General features: G+C 35.2%; 1 protein-coding gene and 1 long non-coding RNA gene across 2 annotated transcripts; one reads left to right on the top strand and one right to left on the bottom strand.

Annotated features, from left to right (window-relative positions):
* Positions 1 to 2848: 2848 nt before the first annotated feature.
* LOC131021401 (3-ketoacyl-CoA synthase 15-like) lies at positions 2849 to 6865 on the bottom strand. Its single transcript, XM_057950585.1, has 3 exons — positions 6433 to 6865; positions 5769 to 6353; positions 2849 to 3605 (listed from the first exon to the last, which is right to left on the bottom strand). Exons 1-3 carry the CDS (start codon positions 6826 to 6828, stop codon positions 3066 to 3068), a joined length of 1521 nt encoding a protein of 506 aa, XP_057806568.1. The 5' UTR covers positions 6829 to 6865; the 3' UTR covers positions 2849 to 3065.
* Positions 6866 to 12167: 5302 nt separating this feature from the next.
* Positions 12168 to 13915, top strand: LOC131021400 (uncharacterized). Its single transcript, XR_009100938.1, has 2 exons — positions 12168 to 12284; positions 13617 to 13915. It is a non-coding gene; the product is annotated as an uncharacterized LOC131021400 (long non-coding RNA).
* Positions 13916 to 19672: the final 5757 nt, after the last annotated feature.

The raw sequence follows: 19672 nt of genomic DNA, 5'->3' as shown, positions 1-19672 counted from the left end.
ACATAAATTAAAATCCTACTCTAGATAAGTCCACGACGCTTGAGCATTTCTTGGACCATGTACTCGTGTCCCCTCCTTTGTGCATCGCTCATTTGCGTCGTATCCAAGATGAGGAGCTTCATATCGAGCTCCTTCTCCTTGAGCTCGTTCTCCTTCTCCTTAAGCAGGAGTTCCTTCTCCTTGAGCTCGTTCTTCTTGGCGTACTCGGCGGTGTTTTTTTTCAAGTTCTGGTCGGACCGCTCCAATGCCTTTTTGTATTCCGATGGTTGCTCGGAGCTTGCCGCCTTCCCCTTCCCCTTCACCTTCGCTGCTCTCGTCGCCACCTTCGCCGCCTTGTTTCCAATCGGCCGGAAAGACGAGATCTCCTCGCCCGACGCCGAGGTGGTGAATTCGCCCGTCTCTGTAATCTTCGTCCTTTCGAGGAATGCACGTCTCCCTCGAGGTACATCAACTTGATCTTGTGGTTGTTCCGAAGAATTTTCCACGCGTTCCAATAGTTGAAGGCGGCCTTATTTGGGCTTCGACTTTTGAAGATGATTTGGGCCTTGTCCCGGAGCATATCGTCAGAATGGTCGGAGAGCCACCGGGTGCGCGTCTCCACCCAAATACTCTCCCAGAACCACACATCTTGGCTCACTTGGGCCCAATGCCCTTGAATTTGACGGTGTTTGAGGTTAGCGTCGATGAGGGGGTTGACACGGTCGACAATCTGTGTCCAGTACGCCTCTCCCTTTTGATCGGCCCCACAGATGGCGTCGTTGGTCTCCTCCGTCTCCTCGAGGGTGTAGGTATGACGGTGTTAAGGATCGAGTCTACACCTCTTGTCGAGGGAAACGGGTGTAGGGCGCAGCCTGCCCTAATTATATAGTTTCCTTATTTCTATAATGTTATTTCATTCCTTATTATTAGTTATTAGTTATTTTGGATTGTGGGCTCTTGCATGGGCTTTTGGTGCAATTAGGTCAATAAATTGTAATAGTCGTCAGATTCCTAGGGCAGTTAGGAACTATTGTGAAAGATCAAAACGGCGTTAGCGCTTGGACAGGAGAACTCTTCTCCCGGTAGTCTTTTATCTTTCAATTGTGAATCAACTATTCAGTTCGGTTCTAGTATACTTTGATCTCTCTTATTTACTCTATCAATGTGGTCTGACCTACCGGCGCAATTCATGCCAGTCACCCGATCGAATACCCACATGGAATCTGAAAATCGTTTGGTGACGATAGAAAAGATGAGTGATGAGATGTCCGTAGAAATTGGCAACTTGACGACGAAGATCGATTCTTTGACTTCGCTCCTTGAAACCTTTATGCTTGATAAAGGAAACGACCGTACAGGGGGTTTCAGACCCACGGGCGACCCACCAAACGGTAAGGAAAGTTCAGCAAATAGGGGTCGCCGCCCACCGCCGTTCACGCCTGAAGCCTATACCTCTGCAAATAGAGTTTCCTTACCTCCTTTTAATGGGAGTAAGCCGGTGATGAGCCAATGTTTGTGCTCGTTTTTTGTGTGTGTTTCGAGTCTAGTTCGAGTCTTTTTCCTTTCTTTTTGTGTTGTTTGGTCGCCTGGGAGGGCGTAGTTCCAAGGTAGGGCCCGCTTGTGGGCATAAGATGCTTTTGGGGGCAGAATGCTGTCACATTCCGCGAAAGAGGTATGGTCATAATGGGAGGGGAATCTGAAGGCTTAGCAAGCTGTAGAGAAGGGATTCTTCTCCACCATACATGTTGGGCATAACCTTTCCTTTGCCCATAAGTACCGCGCAGGATCTGGTAGGCATAAGAAGGAGGAGAAGAGGTGAGAAGGCAGAAGCAGTGCAGCAGACAGGCGAGGTAGGATCGAGGTGTAAACGCTTGATATGGGCCGAAGGCGGCAGCATCCAAGAAGAAACCGATAAGGCTAAATCCATGCTTTGTCCAAAAAGGAAAGAAATATTAATATATTAAGTCTGAAGATTTGGATCGCATCTCCATGCTTGCATGGATCCGGCGGCAACACTAAGATCCCACGAATAGTGCAGCTAAGTTTCGTGAATTGGCAACCGATGCTTTGTGATTTATATGGAAAATGATGAGCTGACAATGCTAGGGTGACTGAAGCCTGAAGGATCTCACTGTAGTTTGAGCTTCTGGCTTGAAGGCTTAACCTTGTCTAGAGTAGTGATTTTGCAATGTGAGATTGATTTAGCCTTCTTAAGTGACTGCAACAGTTTAGCTTTCAACTACATGACACACTTGCTCAATAAAATCAAATAGACGCCACGAGCTAACTATACATACAAATATTGTTGTAGTGATACAATAGGATCTAGTTTATTGAACTTGGCCGAATACCATAAACCAAAGGAAACTAGAATAGAAAAGAAACCTTACAAGTGCAATCAATCTTCACGATTTAGATAAATCGATTAAGTGCGGCTCAATCACGATTCAAGAATCACGTTCTCCAACAGTAACATTGCACATCGTGTATTGCTTCCCTTGAAAGCAACGCACCACAGACAACCGAGGCCTTAAGAATACATGATTCTCTAACATAATTAACTTTCATCGAGTAGTTTAACGTTCATCGAAAGAGATGAACTGCATGAATAGAAACAGAAACGAACAACTAAGAAATTTGATGTTGAAGAAGAAAGATTTGAGTCCAGAGAATAGAGGAAGGATATCCATCGGAAGCGTCCATTCTTTTCCTAACCAATGCGATTTTTTTTAAGATATAATTTATACCTTGTGAAGCCGAGCCAATCAGTAGCTGTGTATATATCTCTATTTTGTCTATTATTAAGAATAATACCAAAACTTCGTAGTTTTGGTTGTCGCACGCAAAAGTAACACGTACACAATTCTGGTACAGAGGATCCGAACCGCAGTCCAACAGTACCCATTATGAACTTCTCTTGTTAAGATATTTTCTTACACTGAAAATCAACACCAATAAAACAGTTTTTACAATGAGAAACTAGAGCACGCGCAACAAACTCAGAACGTACACTAATCCACGAAATCAATTAGGTTAATTTATTGATAGTTATCTAAGTTGGCTGATAAATATGAGACGATGATTATTTAATTGTGGTTCCACGGCTTCCTCTTGTGCTGCTTAACAGTCCTGAGAGCTTTCCACACAGCACTATTACACTTGAATCCGGAGCCGAGAGCCAGCTGCCACACCCTGTCCCCTCTCTTGACCTTGCCCACAGCCTCCAAATAAGCAAGCTCGTACCAGATGCTGCTGCTGGAGGTGTTGCCGAACCGCTCCAGCGTCTTCCTCGATGCCTCCATGTACTGGTCCGTCAGGTCCAAGTTCTTTTGTATCTCGTCTAGCGCCTTCCTGCTCGTCGCGAGTATGCACACGTGCTCGAACGCTAGCTTGTAGTCGGGGATGTAGGGCTTCGAGGAGCTGCTCACCAGCGATTTGAAGAAGTGGAACTGCTCCGATACGGGCAACACCAGAGGCCCTAGCGTCGTGATGTTGGCCTTGAGGGCATGTCCGCCTACTTCCACCACGTCTTTGCTCACTGACAGCCCTTGTTTCCCTTCACAGTCTTCCTTCAGTTGTATGCTTCTGTAGCTTCGCTCGTCCATTCCTTTGTGGGTTCGAACCAACTGCACATTATATTCATTCCTATAACTTCTCTAAAATAATTAATTTTTCATCCTTCTGACTTTAAATTAATAAAATAATATTTTTTAAAATACCCTCTATGGTCCCATCTACATCATAGATTAATAATTTCCTACTATTGCGAAGTTATATAGTTGGAAAAATTAACTTAGGAAAAGAAATTATTTATTGTTGCTTGCTTGTTATTCAAACTTAAATTAAAATGAATTTCATCTCTGGCTTTTTTCATAAGGCTCGAAAGTAGTTCTCAAACTGCAGCAAAAAATTATGAACAGTCTATGCATGATTTTAAAATCTTTTTGTTTTGTATATACTCTTTCCTCAATATGCAACACTAAACATGTGTATATATATACTTCTTAATACATTGAATTGCAAGATTCATGTTTTTAATATTTAATACTCGTGCATGCATTTTTCTACGTAATCAAGTTAAACTAATAGTATATATATTAAAAAGTCAATGTTTAGTTTGAAATTATTTTAGAGTGATTTTAAATTGAATCGGTAGTAATTTTGTAAATAAAACAACCGAAGATTATAGTTGATCCAATATTCACAATTATTTTCAATTTAAAATACATAATACCAAATTAACCAACCACTAATATCATAATTAACCGACGATAATTAATCTTTTATTTTTTAGAGGAAGGCCACTAATAGTAATTTTTTTTGGGGAGACGACCATCAATCATCATCTTCTATAAATTATAGCAAAATAAATCTTATCCTACGTGGAATCGTATAATCACTCCATTCTAATTTTTCTCAATTCTCATTTATTCTTATTTATTTATACATTTCTAATCAATTTTTACACTATAGAAAAATAAATCCTATCCTACATGACATCATATAATCACTCCATTCTAATTTTCCTCAATTCTCATTCATTCTTATATATTTATACATTTCTAATCAAATCAATTCAAATGTCAATTCATTTTATAGAAAAAGATATTCTTCAACTAAATATTATAAATAAATAAAATACATGCCTATGCCCAATCTATAAATTATAGCAAAATAAATCTTATCCTACGTGGCATCGTATAATCACTTCATTCTAATTTTTCTCAATTCTCATTTATTCTTATTTATTTATACATTTCTAATCAATTTTTACATTATAGCAAAATAAATCCTATCCTACATGGCATCGTATAATCACTTCATTCTAATTTTCCTCAATTCTCATTCATTCTTATATATTTATACATTTCTAATCAAATCAATTCAAATGTCAATTCATTTTTTAGAAAAGATATTCTTCAACTAAATGTTATAAATAAATAAAATACATGCCTATGCCCAATCTATATATATATATATATATAATAGCAAAATAAATCATATCCTACGTGGAACCGTATAATCAATGGGTCCCACAAAAAGTGAAATTGTAAGAGTGATAGTTAGTGAAAATGGAGAACGAGTCCCACAAAAAGTGAAATTGTAAGAATAATAATTAGTGAAATTGTTTCCAAAAATAGGTTAGGAAGATGTTTTGAGGACGAACCAAAATAGAAAAAAAAATGTTTGAGGGACGGAGAGAGTAAATATTATCGATATACGATTAATAGCAGATGCGACACATCAATCGTACATCATATCATACTTCAAATTTACATATTTTTTTTCTTCTAAAATATTCAATATCCCACATCAACTTTTTATAAACTTCATCAAATGAATATTTATATAAAATGTATTTCTATTATCACAACCTACATTTAATTGGCGAAAGTGATTAAGATTAATATTATTTCAAATATTGTACTACTAATTTAATTTGATCATATCAAATTAATTAAAGAAATAATTTATATATTAACTATTTCATATGCTATAGTAATAAAAATAACATAAAATAATTATAAATGATGATATAAAATAATTCCCATCGAATTTCGACGGGTTAGACGCTAGTATATTTATATACTCTATTACCATGCGGAGGACTTATCTAATTTATTAAATTCCTATATTATTAAATTTTAGTTTGTGAAATTCTCATATATTTAAATTTAAATTCGCTAATATAAAACATACCTTTTTTTATTAACAAATTTTTTTTTTTTTTATCAATTAATACTCTAAAATAACAAAATTTGAGGTTCACTACAGGTTGTAAGAATTACCTGCTTGAGTTGATACTTTGAGCGCCACCTCTCGAGGCGGCTGTTGGAGAGCAGCACGGCGGCGGCGCCCATCCGGAAGAAGCAGTTGGGGAGCAGCATGTCGAGCTCGTTCCCGCCATACCAGGTGAAGCTGATCACTTCCGTGCTGACTATCAAGGCGTAGGAGCCCGGGTATGCTTTCAAGAGGTCATCAGCAAGGTCCACCGCGGTTATGCCGGCGGCGCAGCCCATGCCGCCGAGGTTGTAGCTCTGGATGGTGTGCCTGAGCTTGTAGCGGTTGATGACCATGGCCGAGAGGGAGGGGGTGGTGTTGAGCACCCCACAGTTGACTATGAGGATCCTTATGTCTTTGGGGCGGATCCCGGTGGCGGCTATGAGGTCGTCCACGGCGCCAAACATGGACGCCGCGGCCTCCTCCCTCCCCACGGTGAGGTCCTTGGTGTAGCCGGGGCGGAACACCACCCGCGGCAGGTAGGTCTCGTCGCCTATGCCGGAGCTCTTGAGGACCCGCTGCTGGAACTCGATGGCTTTCTCGTTGAACTGCCCCGATTTCTTGGCTAGTTCTATGTATTCCTCTCTTGTGATCTGCTACGCATATGCATATATATGGAGTGATTATTACATAAAATATACTCCATATGAGGATGGGAGTTTGAGAGAGTACCTTGAGTTGGTCTGGCGGGAGATAGCAGGAGAAATCAATGAGATAAGTGGAACGAGGAGTTAAATCAAGACAGACATAGAGGAAAAGGGACAAGAATCCGAGGAAGACGAGTGTGTTAAGTAGGTTGTAGTATTGGAAGCGGAAAACAAGCTTGCCAATGCCAACTTGTGTGCCAAACACGAGCAGCAGAATGGGCAGCCAGGCGAAGTAGAAGCCGTGGTTGATGAGATATCCGTAGCCGAGCTTCACGTATTTGAGGTTGACGGAGCTGAGGAAGTCGGGCAGGCCGCGGTGGACCCTCACGGAGAAGCTCGGGGAGCCAGCGTAGGGGCCGGAGCCCTCGATGCCCCGGTTCACGATCTCCGGTGAGAGGTACTCCTCTGCTCTTCTTGCCATACCTAATTATTAAACGATTTTATTCAGGTGATAAAAAATGTGTGTAGCGTGGCCTAATTAATAAAGGAAGTGTTGTTTGGGGCGTGTAACAGAATCACAAGGCTTTGTTGCATGAGTCCCCCTTCAACAGCGGGTTTGTAGGGCTTCGACATTTCGTGTTTATCAATTCTCTCAACTCTTTTTAGTTAGAACTTAGAAGTATTGATGCATCACCTCCCTCAACTTAAGGATTTGTTGGGTGAAATATTATGTCCGCTCAAAATGAATGACCTAAAATGGATGGTGACTGTCACGTTTTGCCATTGGATAGAGGAATTTACTATGAACGCGTAGAATTAATGTATATATGCTATACATAAATCGAAATTCAAATTAAGGGAACATTTTCAATTTCAAATTTCAAATTAGTTTTAATGGTAATTTTATAAATTATGAAAAAGTTAATGTCATCATCTATGCAAACTTCAAAATTAATTATCCATTAGCCCGTTAATTAACTACTACTACTAATCTTTAATTTTAAACTTTTTTTATTATTTTCTCATTTTGTAGATAGAGAGCACAATTTTTTTCATTTTCATTTAATTGTGTTTTGAATAAAATATGTATTGAATGGAAGATCATAACAAGACCTTTAATATATACTAATGTAAAAAATGGATTAAATTATATTTAATTTATTTAAGATCATAAAAGGACAATGAATGAAAGTTTTAACATAATTAACTAATTTATATTTTAAAATAATAATAGTTTCCTTGAAACTAAAACCCTTAGTTTAAATATTTTTTTTTCTTTTTTTTCTTATTTTATAATAGGTCATTTTATGAATTTTATGAAATTATTATAGAGTACATAATCTCATTTGATATTTAGATTTTTATTTTTTAATTTAATTATATATTTTTATTTATTTTAAATATAACTATCATCGTATGTCACGTGCATTGCACAAAGTGCCCTAATTTTAATAAATGTGTGAATGAGATTCATTAAACAGCTCTATTTATTTCCCAAATGGGAGTGATCGGTTGGAAGTCCATGAAAAAATTAATTAAATTGATTTGAACAAATTCAATTGGACTTGCTAAGACAAATGTTAAATTAACTTATACTATATTAAAATGTCGAAATTTTGTGAAGACGTTCTATGATAAAGTTAAAGGATGTGAAGAAATTCTAACTGAAGAGATCATTCCAGCTGGAAAAGGAGATTTTGCTGAAGATGGAGTTCCAGCTGCAGAGAAAATCCATCTCAAGAGGAGACCCAACTGATGACGGATCTAAGTAATGAAGAAGACTCAATACAATAAAAAAGACTTAGCGGATGTAGATCTACCTAAGAATTAGAAGTAATTGACCAGGCATTTTAGTTAACTTCCAGCCCTTTGTAGTGAACATGCCCACAACTGATTATTCGTACTTGACAGACTGCAAAAAGAACTTTAAAGTTACACAGATCGTCGTACAAAGTTGCATGACTCGACAGTGACATCTCAAATGCAATTCAACGGGAAGATTTCAATGGACAATAGATCAGAATTGAAGAAGGCTCTCTCCAACGACTCTATTAAGTTCCCGTCTATAAATACAACGGAAGATCATAATACGCGTGAGCACTCCGACATTTGATAACACTATCTTTTCTATGGTTTTTAGTGTTCATTAGGAAATGAAGTGTTTGATGATTGTTTTGTGCTTAAATTGTTTTATCTTGTAAAATGTGATACTTGCACGCACTTTGATGAAATCTATAGAAATTTTGAAGCTGAATTTGAAAGAATGGCCTAAATGAAAGTTGTAGATCATTGCGATACGAGTTCACGAGCGCAAACAGATCACAAATCAAAATTCAAACGAGAAAGAAATGACATAAACAAAAACATTGCGCCTTGAGGCAGACAGACCCCACGGTCAGACGTGCGGCCGCGGCCTGTGACCACGGGAAAAGGACGGAAAAGCTTTAAAATGTTGGCCCAGATGCGTTTTAACTTGTATTTTCGAGTTTTGTACTGTATTTGTCCTTTGTGCATAAATGTAGGTCTTTTTATTGGCCTATATATTAAACACCTCTCTTCTCTTCCTTTTAATTTTTTTTCAATGTTTAGATTCAGAACTTTATTGCTTTCATAGATTAGATTTATTTTCTACAAGAATTCAAGATTCAAGTTGTTCATTCAAGATTTATTCTGAATTTTATTTATTCCAGTCTTTTTAATTGCGTTATTTTTAATTATATCTTTGTTTTATTTAAATATTTCTGGCTAGTTTAGTTTCTGATTCTAGGGTTTGTATGTAGTTTATTGAATTTATGTGATTGATTTATTAATGTATTTTCTCCTTCCAGTTTCTGATCCACAATTCCGTTTGATTTTATGTGAATTACCTTATCAATAGTTTGCATGTTTGTTTAAGACCTCGCGGAGATAATTGTTTAGCTAATTCAGGAATGTGTAATATGATTTTAACTTGAGACCTAGCGGAGATAAGTGAACCATAAAGAGATATTCTTATGTGCTTTTGGGAGTTAGTATATTTCTTCTTGATACTTACAGGTGATAGAGAATATATTAATCTACTGTCATAAATTGCTCTGGCGAGGATAATTATATATGATAATTAGGATTAATAGGTAAATTGTGTAGATTTGATTAACGAAATTACATTCCCTAAGATATTGTGTAGATATTGCTATAAGATTTATTATATATGATTGTTATGAGTATTTTCGCTTATCAGTCCCTGATGCGGTTGAAGAAATGATTACGCTTATCCGACAAATTCGACAACTGCTCAAGGAACCTCAAGAGCGATATAAACTTTTTGTAGAGGATGAAGTTTTTCTCAATGTTCCGCATTCTAAGAGTGCACAAGTTCGATGTGAAAAACAAGTATCTAGAATTATTTTCTAACGTAGTCAAATTTCGAGGACGAAATTTCTTTAAGGGGAAGATGATGTAACACCCAGCATTTTCACAAAACATTATATATTATTAATATTATTTTCTATTTTCTATTTTCTATTATTTAAAAAAGAAAAAGAAGTAGAATCACTGAGATGAGATGAGATATTATTATAATATCCTGAGCTTTTAATTCAGTGATTGCATAATTTGAATAATTAAGTGTTCTTGCATTCTTTATTATTTTCATTCTTGGAAGCAAGTTTATAATTCCTAGTTAAAGGGACTATTTTATTATTTTCAGAGATGAGAATGGTGATAAATACGAAATATTATTAGTCGACTTATTGCTCGACTAATTGAAGTGACGGATGTTATTTAATTATATATTTATGAGCTTTCTTATTTTAATAGTGATGATTTATTATTAAACCATGCATCTGAGATTTATTATTATTTCTTAATGATTGAGATTATTTTTTAATTTATTCAATTGAGGTTTTATATTATTAAATTATGAAAGGAATGTTGAATTATTTTATGAGTTAGTTAAAGTATATATAGTTAATCATTTGTTTTTTTTAAAAGAGTATATCCCTAAATGGGCTGATTAGTAATTGGAACCAAATTGGGTTCTAATTACATTACCCATTCCAATAATGAATTCCAAGCTACTAATCACAATTCCCAAGAAAAGAGGCTATATATATATATATATATATATATATATAGGGTCGCATTCAAGGGAGACCATTTCTTATATAGAGAATGAAGACCAAATCAAGGCCATTCATCTCAACCCAATCAATGATCCAGATTATTTCCTGATTTGATTTTTCATGTAATTAAATATTGATTAATTACATTTATTTAATCCAAAAAGGGCAAAAACGTCCACTGAAAGACACGAATTATGGCATCTGGTTGAACAAATCCCGAAAATTACTCTCTTCCAATTTTGGAACCTGATCCGTCAATGAACATAATAGGTGAACATTAGTATGTTCATTTGTTTTCCTACGAACATATTGATGAACATTAGTATGTTCATTTGTTTTTCTACGAACATTATCATGTTCATTTATTTTTCAACGAACACAGTACAAAATAATCGATGAACATTTTTTTTTGTACAAACACACTACGAACATTAGTATGTTCATTTGTTTTTCTACGAACATTGTCATGTTCATTTATTTTTCAACGAACACAGTACAAAAAAATCGATGAACATTTATTTTTTTTCTACAAACACACTACGAACACACTACAAACATGACTATGAACATTATTATGTTCATTATATTTTTCTACGAACACAGTACCACAATATTGATGAACACATGGAAAAAATCGATGAACAAGGGTAATAGGTGGCGTCCTTATCGGAGGAGCAAGGGCGGCGACGGAGATGTAAGATCTGAAAAAGGGAGGCGACGGCTGGGCGAATTTGCGGTCGTTGCTGCCGCCGATCGAAGTACAGATGGGTGCAAGAACTAGCGGAGCAGAGGAAGAGGCGCCCACGACGATTGGGGAGGCGGCAGAGCAATAGGAGGAGAGATGGAGGCGAGGGAGGAGGCAGCGGAGCAGCAGCAGGAGAGATGGAGGCGATTGGGAAGGTGGCGGGGAGGAAGGCGGCGGAGCAGCAGCAGGAAAGATGGAGGCGATTGGGAAGGTGGAGGGGAGGAAGGCGGCGGAGCAGCAGCAGGAAAGATGGAGGCGATTGGGAAGGTGGCGGGGAGGGAGGCGGCGGAGCAGTAGCAGAGATGGAGAGGCGGCGGAGCAGCAGGGGATTGGGGAGGCGGCAGGGGAGGGGTGAGAGTGATTCAGAGAGAGAGATAGAGAGAGAGCGTGAATGAGAGAGAGTGAGTGAGATTAGGGTTAAATAGAAAATGACATGCTTAACCTTTTGATTATAAAATAAATGAAAATTAATAAATTTAATCAATTAAATTACCACCATTAGATTAAGTTAGATCAAGGAACCAGATTTGGTCTTCATTCTCTATATAGGGGAGTGGTCTCCATTGAACTCTCCCCTATATATATATATATATATATATATATATATATATATATATATATATATATATATAGGGGACGGTTATTCAATAAACCACCCTTATTTTAAGAATTACGAACCAGCAAAAATGCATGAATTTTATGTATAACACGCATGAATAAACTGTATAAAGGCATGAATTGCGAAAAATAATTTTTTGCTACCTTTGGGATTCGAACTCAGGACCATGAATTTATCCAACAAGGTGATGAATCAACCGTAGATCTTGATGATCTAAGGGCTGAAAATGGTTCCTAATTTATATTTTAAGAAGCGTTCTTATTTTAGCCTTCCCCTATATATATATATATATATATATATATATATATATATATATATCTCCCTTTCTTAATTTTTAGATTGGAAGGAAACTCATTTCTTTACCTTAAAGTGTCGACTTCTTCCCCATAAACAGGATCGCCAATTTCTTCCTTCAAGTTTAAGTTCATAAAGAAATTTCAAATAGTAGCTGCAATACTTTGATAATAAAGGTGAATTTCTTTGATCCTCTGTTATCTCTGTGATTTTAGCTTGAAGAAAATTTATTCTTTTAATTCTAGGGTTTTCGAAAATTTGGGGGTTTTATGCTAGAGTTGAAGTATGATCTTAATATTGAGATATATTATGTTTTTGATGGTCCTAAGCATGATTATGGTGGCTAATTGTGTTAATTCTTACTTGATTTTAATTTTTCTCAAGCTAGTATGACCCTAGGTTTGGGTTGAGAGTTATGATTATATTCTCGAATAATTGAGTTCATATATGTGTTCTTGAGGTGGAATTATGTCATATATGAATAAATTATTAGTTTACACCACATAGTTTGTGAGATTGATTTTGTTAGTTTAGGGAAAATTAGGGGTTTTGAGTTAAGAAGGTTTATATGCTATTAATTGATGAATATAGATATATTATGATGTGATTTTATCAAATATGGAAATTGGAACAACCCTATTACCTCATTTTTTTTGTAAGGCTCTAATGTATGGAAAATTGTTATGTTATAACTTGTTGGCTTTGTTGTGTTAAACATGAGTTGAGTTTGAAGTTAAAGCATTCTAGTATGTATTATAATCATGTATTTGAGTTTCTACACTTTTTATTTGGTCAAAGTATGAGTTATATGTTAAATTGAAACCAAGGATGCACTGTTGTCAATTTTTAGCTTGACAGAACAGTGTCTTGTGGGATGATTTTGATGATGTTCCCATAGTCCAAATAACTTGAAATTTTTACTGTAACATAGTATGTTTCTGCAAAATTTCAGCTAAATCCGAGACCATTAGATATGTCAAACGAGTTTCTGAAATGTACTGCGCGAAGCAGCGAAGTTCAGTGGCAGATTGTGCCTTTTGCGATATAACTTCTCATACACTTGATGTATTGTATTTTTGTAACTTTCTAATAAAAATAGACTTTGAGTGATTTCTAAAAATGTAAAGCTTGTATTTTTCTTTAAAGAGGTTGATTTTATATGATATTTCAAAGTTGAGATTCATATATGATTACATATTTGAAGTTACTTACTTGGGATAGTTGAGTAAAACTATGCTTAAGCCATTGGTCAATTCTTGAATTGATGTTTTAGTCATTAATTGTAAGCTAATCTATATAGAATGGATTAGTTTACTCTTATACTTTTTCAACTTGAGATATCCCAAGAGATATGATGTTATTGTTTGCTTTTAGTTAGTTAAGTCCATATAAGTAGAATACTCAGATTAGAGGATGCAACTTTCAAGTGATAGAAGTTTCATTCAAGATTTACTTTCTATTTACTTACTTATTATCCAATCTTACCTGGGAACCTCATTATAATGAAGGTTCGAGTGGCAGTGTAGAATGAACAAGCAAAGACTTCTATTTCATTAAGCGTATCAGGTGGGCTTACTAACTCAAGAAGTAAAGATGCATACTTTATTATATAAAGTTTGAGTGCATGCATTTATTTTCCAATTATTGACTTGCCAATATTTGAGATTTGTATGATACCATCTACATAGAAGAACGAATTCGGGTCCTGAGCGAGTCAGGATTTGTGTACACATAGTTGACAGTTAACCTTTGAGTTAGCTTGTCATCGTGTTTGAGAAGGAGGCCTACTTCTCAACACTCAGAGTTATATGATGCGTAGATATGGTACATACATGTTAATTGTTTATGATGATTATAGAGAAGTTTTACAGTTTTGCATACACAGGTTATTTAAATAAAACTCCTATGTGATGTTTGAGATGGCAAATTCAATATATAGCTCTAAGAGCAAGCTTCAAAGTTATTTCGGCATGACCACTGAGTTCTTTTTGGTACTCAACCCTGCGTATGTTTCTAAATATGCAGGTTAAGTTGTGATGCAGATGGTAGCAAGCAGAGCAAAGCCCTCGGTGTATATATATATTAAATTAGACTCGGGATTTCATGTCCTCATACATGTAATCCACTTAAGTTATTTCCGCTGCAACACTTAATGTAATTTACTTTATTAATGTGTTGTATAGATTTTAAACCAATAGCTTCGAGAATTATATCACTTAGACAACTTGTCGTTGTGTTATTGTAAGTTGTCTACTCATGAATTTTAAAAGTGATTGTATATGATTACCAGACATTATGGTAAATTATTGCTTAAGCAGGATAATTATTTTTATTGAAACCTTTTTATTTTTCATTTTCTTTCTCTGTTCCCCGGTCACACCTTTCCCCGGCTTAACTATACACTAGATTAGGTCGGGCTGTGACAGCAGTGTCCAAAAATAGAAATGTTCATGTTTTTGTGCGACGACACAAAATGACAAAAAGTTCATGTTTTTGTGAGACGGATGGAGTATATTATGTTAGTAAATATGGGTTTGTTGAATATCTATATTGAATGACGTATATATAGTCCAAGTCATTTTTTGGAGGACAATGTTTGTATACATATTATAAATGAGTACATTGTACATTAGTTGTATATAATATAAGAAGAAAGAAACATCGGAATTGAGTAATTGCTTGCTCATACCCATAATATTGCTTATCACACGTACATATTTATGATGAAACGCATGGACAATTTCTGATTACAAAGAATTGATCAAAATTAGAAAAGTGGATTTTTAGACTTTCATATACTGGAGTCCTATGATCATATTATTTTAACCAATATTTTATTAAAATTATTTTAATAACCCAAAATGATTAGATTGCAGCACATACACATAAACAATAAATTGCAATAACCATGGTATCTAAAAATTTAAGAACTATTCAAAAAATTATTTCAAAATTTTATTAAAAATATAATCAATTTTTTCACGCGAATCAATGTGCAAAAAATTAAAAAGGTCAAAAATTTTCATCCCAGTTTTACATACGCATCTGGTACGCCTAATCTTAAAAATGAAACTCTCCAAATTTAATTGGAAAACGTGCAAAACCAAAAATGGAGCTACAAATTTTATCGTAGAGACTAATGATGGTTTCCTTTATTTTATATGAGGTATCATATTCCTTGAACTTCTTTATCACAAAAACATTTTATGAATAAATCATATTGTAACATTTTCTCTTCACCTTCAAAGAATCATGTCTCATGTGGTTTGATCCAAATGTTTCAACGCCACTTACCCACATCTTCCCGACAACGATAACATTTTCACGTAGATCGACGAGTACAAAGAAGACCGAGAGGCTACCAATAACCATACACGACCATAGATGGACCCAGTTCCGATGGTGGATCTCCAAGATTCAAGTGACAGTTTCGACATCCGCGATGACACAACTACAAAGGGGGTAAAACAGTAGCTGAAACTAGTGGGAAAGATTCAAACCATACACGACTCAAATGTCTTTCTTGTTTGGGGATAATGACATACGAGGGCAATGTAGGAATATTAAACTTAATTAATACTCGATTTGTCCGAGGATCGTCTCTTGGATTATCTTAATTCACCATACATCGATTAATCCTAGCATGCTCCTATTAATTTAAAAACTGCACCGAGGAGTTCAGAAATACCTGAAGAATTCCTAAGAATTCATCAATTCGTCGTTGAACAGGTCAGCCAACTCCAACCCTTCGTTTGAAGCCTCAAACGTTCTCCAATCGTATTTTGCCCAGAAATACAAAGCTTTCCGTAGCCACCTGTTTCGCCTTAATCCGAGTTTTGTACAGAAAGTTATGGTTGTTCTTCGGAGACTGCCGGAACTTAATTTCTTGCGAAATTCTGACTCCAACTCTGATCTTCTAGACTGTATCCCGCTCAATCCCCGATGTCGGATGGACAACAATCTTCGAGGATTCTCCGGAGAAAATACCCACTCAACAGGCGCCGCTCAGCTCTCACAGAAAATGTAATTTTGTAATATGAAATTACGTATTACGTCTGGTCTATTCTGTTCTGAGAGCAGAACTGTATTTATAATTATAAATACAGGATATGGGCCATACTTATGAGTTAGGTTATTTTTCTCCTACTGGGCTCAGGAGTCTTTGGGCCAGCTCAAGCATCAAATACAAGGAATAAAGACGGGCCTCAAATGAATTAATTCTTATGATCAGCCCATATCATAATTAATTCATAAATATTAATTCATTCCACTAGAGAATCAATATTGACTTACCCCTTTATTGCCGATGATGAGTCGGGGCTTGTATTTAGACTTATAACCCCCGTATTTAAGATATCCAACATCCATTAATTAATTAAAACTTCTGACAGCTTATATTAATTAATTTCTTATTAATCCTTAAGTAGTATCACTCAACCTTATTATTGCATCTGAACTTAATCAACCTGCATGGTTTAGTGCAATAAACATTTTGAGCTCCTTAAGGGGATGTTATTATCCTATACCGGATACGGTCACCTAATACAGATTACCAAATGTCATATATAAATTGCTATCAACCAAGATACAAAGTACTCAAGTTAATATGTAACTCTCACCCATAGTAAGTCAAAGTGATACACAAATTTATATATACACATGAAATCTTATTAGGATTTAGGTCTCATTAAGTCACCGAGATCTTGATTCTTCACTTAGGTCAGACAGAAGAATACATCTCACTATGATCCTATCAATACGTTTACACGCACCAGTATAGACAAGTAGCCAAGACAAAATACTTACATCTATACTACAGCCTAAACCAACAACTCGTCATAGAGTCGTCTCGGTTGTGATCAATTTTATATCTCATAAGGTTATTCCAATTATATGGTCTTCTGTGATCTACAACAGACCATATAATCTACTTATATAGAGATAATTGGACATACATATGCAATTATGAACAATTCAGATAGGAAATTAGATAGTGAGCTCATGAAACATTGTATACAAGCATAAAAGTTCTTACTTTTAGTATACAAATCCAACATGAAATCACCATATGTAAACAGATAAGGCTTACGAACTTTTTGTGTGCTGGTTATTTTCGCCCAAGCATTTATATTTTCATTTTCTTTAAAAATTTTGATGATTGTTTTTGTATGTTTTGTGTCTCTAATGTTTAATTCGTTGTGGATATGGTGGTGGTCTTAAATTCAGACTTTTTAATTTTTTATATCTATGCCCTAGCATTTCGTGTGACATTTTCTGTGGTATTAACACATATTTTCTGTGTTTTAGCACCTTAACGTACGGCCATATTTTTTGCGAGAAATGCATAAACACACGGGTAAAACTTGGCTGCCCATCCACTGTAAGTATACAGGTTTGGGAACAATTTTATTTCACAATTTCATATAATGTTGTCGAAAATGACACCTTCTTATGGAATTTTAGTGTCCTATCTGCAAGAAAATATCATATCAAATTGATGTAAGGAAGATCTATCCTATGTCAACGAGAGATGAGAATATAAGCGAAAAAACTTTATAACGCATTATACTCACTCATATATTACACCATATAATTGAACTTTGTTTCAATTGCAAAACCTGGAAGAACATAAAAAGTAGACAGATGATGTTCAAAAGATCGATACTGCAGGGAAAATGCGAACTTGCTTGAGGTTTATTGAATACATAAAGTTGTAGTTCAAACTTATATTGCAATTTCTCTACTACTAGATGGCATAGACAATTTAATTTTTATTGACAATTAAATATCTATTTAATTAGTTGAACACGTTGTTGTACGAGAGCCTAAAATGTTATGCAAATGCATTTAGTAGCGTTGAAAGCATCCGTAGAATTGACTAATCCTCCAAGCTACTAAGTTATGGTAAATAGTTTGGATCATATATTATATTAAACTTGATCTACTATACGAAGCTTCCGTTTTACTAAATGTTGTTTTGGAAAAACTTGTGGATGTTAAGCAGGAACTCAACGTGTTACTCTTTCCGGAAGATCGTTGTCTACTATTCTTCGTCTATTTTGGCTTCATCTTTTTTTGTGGAACTGAGAAAGCTTGTTACTTGGTTTTTAGATTTTCAGGAAATCTTATTTATTTTTATGAAACTATAAATACTAGATTCCCACGCAATCTAATATATGTAATAGTAAATTAGACAAACATGTGAACAAGTATTTGTTTTGTATGCTAATGATGAGTCAATGTATGGATTACCATTTTCGTTATGTGCCACCCTACATGAATTGAAAATTATGTTTAATTTCTTGATAAAGATGTATGATATCATAAATTTGGTTAATATGCATACGAAATATTACAATAACCCTTCACAATTGTTAACTCATCAAAAGTCTCAAGGAGTTCAGGCCCATACAATAATAAATTGAGGCATTGACTCGTAAATACATTTCTTTCAATAAAACCGCATGGCCCAAGCATATCATCACATTTGAGATTGGAAAAGCACAACAACTATGACTTCATTCACGGGCTCCACTTTGAGGAATGGGCCCAAGATGCGAAACTCCAAAATATGGCATGGAGCTTGAGATAAGAGATATTTAGAAGTCAAATATCCTAAAGTCAACTTTGGTCTTCAAAATCGAGATGATATGATGCCCATAAGTCAATTATGGTCTTTCAAGCTAAAAGCAAAATGATGTTAAGAAGTTAGATTTGGTCTTTCAAACTCTAGATGAAATGATACTCATAAGTCAGGTCTAGTCTTTCAAGTTGTAGATGAGATTATGCTTAGAAGTTTGATGCAGACGACCAAAACTCACATCTCAACATATTGTAAAAATCACTTTTAAATCGGATTTGAGACGTGTACGAGGATATAAATGAGTTCTACTATTAATCTAGATGCCTACATGTTTTGTTTTATATATATTATTTAGACGAATTCAACTACCATTAATATTTATATCTATAAATTAAACAGATTCGAATAATTTATCAAGTATGGAACATATGTAAATATATATCTTAAATGATTCCATGTGGCTAAACCATATCTTGTAATTTTGAATTATACTTGTGCTATGCTTGTAAATTGATTCTCCATTAAATTCGAACATACATTTACATACCAGATTCAAAAGCAATACCTTAGGGCTCGTTGATACAAATGATTTATTTGTAAGAAGTAGCACGAAACACACGACTCATTATAAATCAAAAGCCCAAAAATATTATACAGATTTGAGTGATTCTGTATACCACTACGTATGTGGTATATGTAATACAAATTAAAAGACATTTTAATATATCATAAAATGTACCGAACTTTTATTTTTCTCCTAAAAACCCCCAACTTTCACTTTTTTCTATAAAAAATCCTGTTATACAAAATCTGATAACAGAAAAATGAAAAAAAAAAAAAAAACAACCCAATTTCCAGTGTTTTCCAGCAATGGTGGTTCCTGATATGGTTTTCCAACAATAACGGTACCTAAAATATTTCATTCATGGAGATAAATCATCTTTCCGTCATTAGATTTGGTATAGCGGGACATTTTATGGA

This window comes from Salvia miltiorrhiza, chromosome 4, assembly GCF_028751815.1.
Source record: "Salvia miltiorrhiza cultivar Shanhuang (shh) chromosome 4, IMPLAD_Smil_shh, whole genome shotgun sequence".
Classification (NCBI taxonomy): domain Eukaryota; kingdom Viridiplantae; phylum Streptophyta; class Magnoliopsida; order Lamiales; family Lamiaceae; genus Salvia; species Salvia miltiorrhiza.
The sequence above is the reverse complement of the archived record's forward strand: the minus strand, read 5'-3'. Positions and strand labels throughout refer to the sequence as shown.

Coding starts and splice junctions, on each gene's coding strand:
- LOC131021401 (XM_057950585.1), bottom strand. CDS start 6,828: ATGGCAAGAAGAGCAGAGGAGTACCTCTCACCGGAGATCGTGAACCGG. Junction 6,354..6,432: donor TCCCGCCAGACCAACTCAAG/GTACTCTCTCAA, acceptor TATGCGTAGCAG/ATCACAAGAGAGGAATACAT. Junction 3,606..5,768: donor CAAAGTATCAACTCAAGCAG/GTAATTCTTACA, acceptor TATAATGTGCAG/TTGGTTCGAACCCACAAAGG.